Below are 8,766 nucleotides of genomic sequence, written 5' to 3'. Positions count from 1 at the left end.
AATGCAGCATGATTAAACCTAAAACATTACTCTATTGATCACACAGAAAGCTTTGTGAAATCATCTAGTTTTTCCTCTTCAGGAACGGTGAGCAAAATAGGTCACTAAACAAGGGTAAGATAAGATACAAGACAGAAAGGTATTTCTCAGGAAAATAAATTCCAAAGAAATGCAGGAAAAAAACTGTGGATGAACTTAACATGATAATACACTATTCATCCTTACCAGGTGCCTATTTTCTGTATGCATCTCCTCCCCCGGTCCATTCCTTCACACACATTCAGAAGATAAATACTTTTCCGGGGTTTTTTAAATTTAATTTAAATATTTAATTATCAATAATAACTGAAGATGGGGGAGGGAGCTGATGTACTATCCTATCTCCTGTCAATCAAGTATTCAAATTCCTTAAAATGCAACAGCTACAATGCATTTTCTAATTGCATTTTACCCTTTCCAGCTGCCCTCAAAATCGTAATTTAATAAAATAGTGAACTCCATATCAGTCTTTTTTTAGAGCAATAAATTACTATCACTGTCAATACATCTTACTGTTTTAACACGCATTTTAATACACAAAAATGGTAAAAAGAAAAAAGAAGAGAGGAAGAGAGAGAATACCTGCTCTGAACAGTTACATGAGCAGAACAGAAACCCTGCTTCAAACAATATTCCAGGAAAGAAATTAAAGACTTCTTAATTAGTGCAGCAATTAAGCTTTCTTGGTCTCATTTTAATCAGCCCAGGCCCTATCAAAGGACAAACAGAACGATTTGCAGGTCTTTGAATTTTAAACAGTCTTATTGATTTCAGCACCATAAGTCTTCACTTGACACAGGGAGAATTTTCAAATATCAGTTACAGTAATTTGAGTTTTGCTGATATCAACTCAGAGAGAGAAAAAGAAAACACTCAACAATATCATTACATGGAAGGGTCAGCAAGTAAAAGAAATGTAATCTAGAGAAGTTTACAAAGAATGACCCCAGGATTTGTTGGTTTATGTCAGTGTGTCAGTATAGGTGAGAGGTAAATTAAATTGAGACACTCCCCATAACAATTAGAAACACTTACCATGCCAGAAGTTTTGAGGAGTCTTGAACCTTTTAAAAAATCTCTTTCTTTCTAGGTTTCTAATCCCAGTGTTGCATTGATATCACCAAGGTTAACCCAAACCCCTACAAACTACATTTTCTTTTGGACCATGAGAATTATCTGTGGGAGCAAGTAGAAAAGCAGAAGGGCTGGTGAGCATCATGTTGTAAGAAAGGCAGAGAACAAATGAAGTGGCAGGTTTCCTAATTCAGAGGTCACCCAGATCTCCAAGTGGCAATATCACGCGTCTGGCTCTCTCCTGATCTTCTTATGGATCTGATCTGTCTTCACAAGGTGTGAGACAAGATGACATGCAAAAAGAACAGGTGAGGGAAAGAAAATATATACAGAGTTGGCTTTCTACAAATGAAAAAAAAGGAAGAGGAAGCACATTTATACTTTGAAATTACAAGTTTTATGCAACACTAGATCCCACCACTGGGATCCCACCTCTGGAACTCAACTTGTATAAGCTCCTCCAGACAAGCATTCTCAAAAAAACCCACCTAAAAACGGCTCGAAGAAGTGTTCTGTGCAATTATGAGTACACAAGACTTCGAAGTAAAACATTGCTCTGTGTTTTCCTGGTTGTATTTGCAATTTTAAAGGTTTTAGTGCAGGATAGCTTAAATTTCAGTAGCAAAAGGCATCTTAAGTGGCACTAGAACACAATTTCCCGTAAATTGAAGTTAAAGTACAATAAGCAAGCAGATCTTATGAAAATAGTTTATGTCTGATACTGTGGAAATTCCCCTGCACCAAATTACTACAGTTGAGATTATCCACTCTACAGATGTGTCATCCTGTGAGTCATGTCTCATGTAATAGTATACATAGGAAAAAAAAGGCTATGGGTACATACATGCATCGCAATTAATTACAGAGAGGGTGTATTTTTTAAACAGGAAGAACTACACACGCACCGACCCTTGATTTTGCAGACCCCCCCATTTATACCAATGGCCATTTCTTTACCCCTTTCAAAGTGCGAAGTGCCCTCAAGACACGCAGAACACAGCCCCGGGCTTTCCCGACGGACCCCGGCACGCCAGCTGCCAAACGCGCTCCAGCCGCATCCCGGCCCCGGGCCGGCAGGTACCGCGTCTGCCGCCGCCCCTCTGCGCATGCGCGGGCAAGCGCGCCGGCTGACTTTGCGCGCTACCTGCGCGGAGGGGCCGGGCCGGGGCTGCGCGGCTGCTGCGCGCCGCCGACACCTGTTGCGCCGCCGTACCTGCGCGGGCCGCCCGCCTGCCCCTCTCCCAAGTTACTTCTGTGCCGCCGCAGCCCGCCCGGCGCGGTGCCTCGGCGGCCTGACCCGTAGTGCCCCGTCCCCTGCGATCCGCGGCCGCCGCAGGAAAGTCGTCCGCGGATGCTGCCGCGTGGGGCTGCCCGTGCGCGCCCCGCGCAGCCGCCGCCGCCGCCTGCGCAACAAAGGGGACCCTCGGCAGCAACTCCCACCCCGCCGGGAGGAGCGTTTGTGGTCCCGGGAGAGCAACAACAGCAGCAAGAGCAACAGCCCCGTCCGGAGGTTTCTGCTTTTGTCTGCCCCGGCAAGGTGTGCGGTGCCCAGCGCCCGCACCGCGCCCCGGCTCCCCCGCTCCCGCCCGGCTTTGGGGGAACGCTGGAGACGCTCGTGTTTCTCCTCAAACTGTGTTGACAAGCGACTGTTGAAAAGGGCTGGGAAAATTACATCTCATCTCTGGTGGGGTGAAATATGAAACATGTAATCTAACGGTTCCTGAAGGAGGGGGGAGAGGGACTTCTCTCCCTCTCTCGCTGTTTTCCTGCTCCGGGCTCCTGGTTGGATAATTTGGGTTAATACTAGTGAGTGAGCCTTTTGCTGCTTCAAAGGGTATTTCAAGTTGCCGGAGCTCCTCCCCTCCGCACCGTGTGACAACAACAACTCGTCCAGCGAGCGAGCGGCGGCGGCGGCAGCAGCCAGCACTTCCCAGCTCATTTTCTCTCTGTCATTCCCCTCTCAATCTTTGATCAATGTACTTGCCAGAGAGAACCGAAGTCCTTCAAACCTCCTCCTTTTCACCTTCGTCTTTAACGTGGTGCTAGAGCAAGGACCACAAAAAGAAACTGCCCTCCCCCTCCCCTCGGCCCCAGCCCCGCCGCCCGGAGCGGACTTCTCCTCCTCCTCCTCCTCCTCCGTCCCCACTTGCGGGACACTTTGTGCGTTCTCTCTCTCACTCTGCCCCCTGCTCTCTCGCTCGCCGCAGCACCTGATCTGGGGTTATCCCCCCTTTCTTCGCCCCCCTCCTCCCTTCTCTCCTTTCCTCTTTTTTTTTTTTTTAATATTTTTTTTTAAATTTTTCCCCTTTCCCCTGCGTGTGTGTGTGGGAACTTTCCCCCCTCCCCCTGCCCCCTCCGCCGTATATGTGACCATGGCCGTACCGGCTGCTTTGATCCCTCCGACCCAGCTGGTCCCCCCTCAGCCTCCGGTCTCAACTTCTGCCGCCTGCACCACCACCACCACCACCTCGTCGTCGGCCACCTCGTCGTCGGCCTCCTCTCCGTCTCCGTCCATCGCTCCCCCGCCGGCCGCTTCGGGGACAAACCTATTCCGGCCGGAGCCCATCGCAGCAGCGGCGGCGGCGGCGGCGGCAGCGGCGGCCACAGTCACCTCCACCACCAGCGGCGGCGGCAACGGCAGCGGCGGCGGCAGCCCCAGCCTGGGCACCGGCGGCGGCGGCGGCAGCAGCAGCGGCGGCGGCAGCGGCAGCACCTCCACTCCCAATGCCAGCGCGGCCAGCGCGGCCGGCAGCCTGCCCGGCAAGCCCGTGTACTCGACCCCGTCCCCGGTGGAGAACACCCCCCAGAATAACGAGTGCAAGATGGTGGATCTGAGGGGGGCCAAAGTGGCCTCCTTCACCGTGGAGGGATGCGAGCTCATCTGCCTGCCCCAGGCTTTCGACCTCTTCCTGAAGCACTTGGTGGGGGGCTTGCACACGGTCTACACCAAGCTGAAGCGGCTCGAGATCACGCCCGTGGTCTGCAACGTGGAGCAGGTCCGCATCCTGAGGGGGCTGGGGGCCATCCAGCCCGGGGTCAACCGCTGCAAACTCATCTCCAGGAAGGATTTCGAGACCCTCTACAACGACTGCACCAACGCCAGGTAAGCGCCGCAAGGCACACGCGCGCCCCGCCGGCCCCCCCGCCGCCGCCGCCCCCGTCCCACCCCCGCGCGGTGCGGTCCGGGCGGGCGCTGCGCCGCTTCCCGCTGCCCCCTCCCGCGCTGCCCCGGCACCCAGCCGGCCTTATCCGCAGCCAGCGGCGCTGCTTCTTGGTGGGACGGAGGGACAGAGGGGGAAGAAGAAGGCGTGTTTGTGCCCCCCTCCCGCTGCGCCCTGCAAGTGTCGCCCTGTCATTGTCCCCTTCCCTGCCCCCCGGGCCGAGGCGTGCCGGGGGCTAGGGGTGGCCGCGGGCAGTGCAGCGCGGGAGCGGAGGGCCGGCGGGGGTGGGAAGGGGCCAGAAAGTGCTTTCTGACCGAGTCCCCTGCTGAAGTTTATCCTTGGATGTATCTTTAAAGCGGGCAACCCTGGGAAAAAGCCGCCCGAAGGGTGCACGGGAGTGGGCGGGGAGCGGTCCTGATGGGGGGACGGCGACATAGACACTGGGGTGTCGCGTTAACTGGGATGGGGCGCGGAGCTGCCCGGGCGTCGGGCCCGTTCCGGGGCGATGGAGGCCGCTTGGCCATCAGCTGCTGTCACACATCCGAGGGGGCACGTGCACTTTTTGTGTAGGGCTGTAAGGCAGTTGCCACATGGCGAACGGGGGAGGTGGAGGGAGGGCGGGAAGACGGCGAGGAGGAGGAGGAGGTGGCGGCGGCTTTGCTGTGGGGTAGTGGGGAGAGGTGCCAGGCGGCCGGGCTTCCTCGGTGGGAGGGGATGGGGGTGTCGGTCCCCGAGGAGCAGGTGCGAGCAGCTCCAGGCCCCTGCCAGTCGGGGAGGAGGAGACGGGGGGCAGCGGGAGCGCGGCAGGGATTTAGCAAGACTGGATCCTGCTGCCGCGCAGAGTAACGCGGGCGCGGTGGCGGGGACGGCGCCGGGGGCGGGGAGCAGCGCTGCGGCTGCGGACGGTGCGGGGATATCCCCGCACCCCGAGGGCCTGGGAGACCGCGGGGGGGAGGTGAGCCCCAAACTTGCCACAACCGGGGAGGAGTGTCGGGGGGATAGAAGGAGCTGGCAAAAGAGGAAATTCCTGATGCAATAGCAGCCGCCTTTGCAACGGAGGGCGAAAGCATGGGGCTGTTATCTCTCAGTCTGTAGGTTATAGGGCTGAATCTGCTCGATAAGGAGAAGGGATCGCATAACTGCCGTGACCCCGAGATCAGAGCGGTCGGAAGCGCCTCCAGTTCCCGGGGGCTCCCCCTGCCTCGGGCGGGGGCGGGGGGCTCGGGCTCTGCCGCGCTGGAGGGGCGGCAGGAACTTCTCACGGAGGAGGTCGTGGACAAAGTCCCGATGCTACTTTCAATATACCCAAACAAACAGACCGGGCTCGTTTCACTTTCTTATTGTCAGATTTCAAGGTGCAGCAACGACCAACACGTGGGGAATTAACCCCACGCGATGCCGTGCTCCTGCCCGTCCCGTCCCGTCCCCTATGGCGGGGGGTGTGACATTCCCTCCTCCCTCCCTTCATCCCCCCCGATTCAGCAGAGGGTGCCTGGCAGTCATTAGCATAGAGCCAGGCGAAGCAGAGCACTTACTCTGCGGTAGCTGTTGCTGGATGGATTGTTGAAGTTCCTGAATATTCAGGGCAGCAGGACAAAACAGCCTGGAATAACTTCCAAGCGCTGACATAACTGTAGCTGCTCGGGTAACTCTGCTGTTGTTTCATGTGGAATCAACATGAATATTAATAGCTGCTCTTAGACAATTGTTGGGCTGGGGTTTTTGTGTGTGTGTGTCCGTGTGGTGTGTAACTTGTAACAACTCTGCAAGAGTTCCAAGATTTGGTCCTTAAAATAAACTCATGGACGTTTTACTTTGCCACAGTCATACCGTGTGAATTTTAATTTGAACGTGTAGAATTAAGAAATACAGAAACTTTTTTTTTTTTTTTTTGGAGGGGGGGAGTTGGGGGAGTATGGAGACACCAATTCCTGGACTTGGCAGGGTTATAAAAGGGTTTGGCAGCCTGGTTGTAACATGGCTTGATTATGTCAACAGCACAGAATCGGCTGTGTTTCAGCTGTTCCTGAGGTCTGCTGTGTTATCATCTAGTGTAGTAGAAATTACAGTAGTGGGTTCAGAACTGAGTAGGATTTGACCCTTAAAAAGCGTAATTGTAGTAGACTTACTTATACATCCATTAAGCAAATAAATTAATGGAAAGGATATACAATAGGTATGCAAAATGTATTATTACAGTATAGACGAATAAAGCAAAGTGGGTCAGTGAGTTTTGGTCAAAATGGATGATATAATGGGAAGATGAATCTGTATTTGCTTTCTGGGTTTCCTCTCTAATACATTTAATTCTTCTTTCTTTACAAATTATTTTTAATTATTTCTGACATTACAGTAATTATGCAGGGTATTTTGATCTACTCAGTTTAGTGATTTGAGCGACCTTTCCTGACTCCCACTTACTGCATACTTTAGCTGGGTGATGTCTTTCTGTATCCCGGGTGGACACTTTACTGTTGAGATGGAAGCTGTAAGAGCCAACTCCATCCTAGCGGCTAAATTGTTATACTCATCAGATTCAAAAATTTCGAACCAGCATCTTACCACTGTTATATTTGTCTCATAATCAGCTGATGCACTCGAGTACGCTAATCCCTTTTTGGAAAGCTTCATCAAGGTTAATATGTTATTTAATCACAAAAGGCATCCAAATAAAGCCATTACTTTGTTGTTCTTTAAATGGATTGAATCGTTAGTTGCCAGTTGCTGTGGAAATAATTTGTAATAACTTATTTAGAGACGGAAAAGTTTTAGATGTGTTTCACCAAAATGATACATTTTAACTGTGATATTGCTGTTTAAAAAAATCAATAAAACAAAAATCAATAAAACACCAAGGGATTTTCTATTGAATGCTAAATGTAGAGGTCTGTAAAGTGAATTGGTTTCTGTGTTTATTTGTGATACTACTAATAATAACATGATACTAAAGGACCTTTTTCCAAATTAGGCTTGTGTATCAGTTCACTGGAAAAATAAGCTTCCGTTATGGAAGATGACTTTTCTTTTCTGGTCATGCTGACCTTTGCTTTTATTTTCCTCATAAAAAGCACTGGCCGCCAAACAGAAATCCAGGAAATAGCAAACTGTGCATTTAGCTTACATTCCGATTAAATGGTTTGACATTAATGGGATGCTAGAAAGCCATATGCCAAACAAATAGGGGAAGGATAAAGGCAAAACATGGAAAATATTTAGAGCTACTAGATGCCAATCGAGTCAGGTTTCTTGAGTGTGTGGGTGAAAGAGAGTAGCGAACTGTGCACTGGATGTCACCTGCCTAGGATTAATGACCTGGAAGCTATTGATCCCAGATTGTTTCTGGTCTCTTGTGTTTTGAGCACTTGTTGTGGAATTTTGCCATGCTGGGTCCCTTTCTAGAGTTTTCCCATCGAGTTAGGCTGGCTTTGGATTGTGCCCACCCGAGTAAAGGCTAAAAGCGTGCGCTTTCTTCTGACCTCCCTTCTTGTGACCAGGATATGTTAATCTTTTCTGACATTTGAAGATGATTTTGAATGAGTTCATTGACATTAATACTTAAAGCAGGGAATTATTTGCAGCCTTTGGAAGCTATTTACAGTTTTTGGAAAACAACCTAATTGATTTTTGAGTATAAAGGGGAAAGATGCTGAACATGAAACAATTCTCTTCAAAGCCTATCTTACACGGCAGTTATTCAGTCCCTCTTTTCTAGCTTCTGCTTCTCTCAAATTATGTGGACCTACCATGTCCTTGTTTACTGAAATACTGCACGCTTGCATAGCTTTTTTTTCCATGTTTGTATTAATTAAAGGAGTTTCTCACCCAGATAGGTTAGTACAGATCACAGATACTTTAAATGAACAGGTCAGCAAGTGCAGCTGGAAGGAATGTCAAATATATAGTACCTGTGGTTTATATTGATGACCTTCCTTCTTGCCACAGATTATTAAAATATAATCAGCAGAAATGTGGAAGGCTTTACAAGCAAAGATGACTTCTGGAAGGCCAGAAGATAAATTGTAGTTAACTATAAAGAAGGAGTAAAAGGTTTGGAAGTGGTTTCCTTAGACTTAAACAAAATCAAAGACTCCAGTTGCTCATAATATCAGTACTTCAATATCCATCTTACATTATGTATTTAATGGTAAATATTGTAGTTTAAAAACTGAGATCCTTGGACCATGCTTATTGCAACAGAACAGAACCATTTATCCCTTTAATCTGATACTTACTCGCTGGCAGTAGCAGGGTATCTGATACTTTGGAAGGGAACACTTCCCTGTGAGCGCTGGCTGCCTGTCGAGAAGGGCTGCTGATGCTGTTTCCGTGCAGGGAGGTGAGGGCCTGCTAGTGATGGGCAGGGGGACATTTCTTTCCCTGATTGCTTCACATGATCTTCCTCAAATATTCAATTTGATTAACTCCTCCTTTATCTTATAGCTATGAATATTGGTAAAGTTTTGTGTAGTTTCTTTTTTTTTTGTGTTTTTTT

General features: G+C 49.7%; 1 protein-coding gene across 5 annotated transcripts in view; it reads left to right on the top strand.

Moving 5' to 3' along the window:
* Positions 1 to 2,892: 2,892 nt before the first annotated feature.
* The window catches only part of DACH1 (dachshund family transcription factor 1), a 355,980-nt gene continuing 350,106 nt past the window's right edge, over positions 2,893 to 8,766 (top strand). For 3 of the 5 annotated variants that reach the window (XM_032099932.1, XM_032099931.1, XM_032099933.1), the window contains exon 1: positions 2,893 to 4,216. In XM_032099932.1, coding sequence (XP_031955823.1) covers positions 3,486 to 4,216 — 731 coding nt within the window. In that variant the 5' untranslated portion in view covers positions 2,893 to 3,485. The remainder of the gene's footprint in view (positions 4,217 to 8,766) is intronic. The other 2 variants (XM_032099934.1, XM_032099935.1) reach the window with 1 other exon arrangement.

Source organism: Corvus moneduloides, chromosome 2 (genome assembly GCF_009650955.1).
Source record: "Corvus moneduloides isolate bCorMon1 chromosome 2, bCorMon1.pri, whole genome shotgun sequence".
NCBI lineage: Eukaryota > Metazoa > Chordata > Aves > Passeriformes > Corvidae > Corvus > Corvus moneduloides.
Note: the sequence above shows the minus strand (reverse complement) of the source record. Positions and strands in the feature narration are given on the sequence as shown.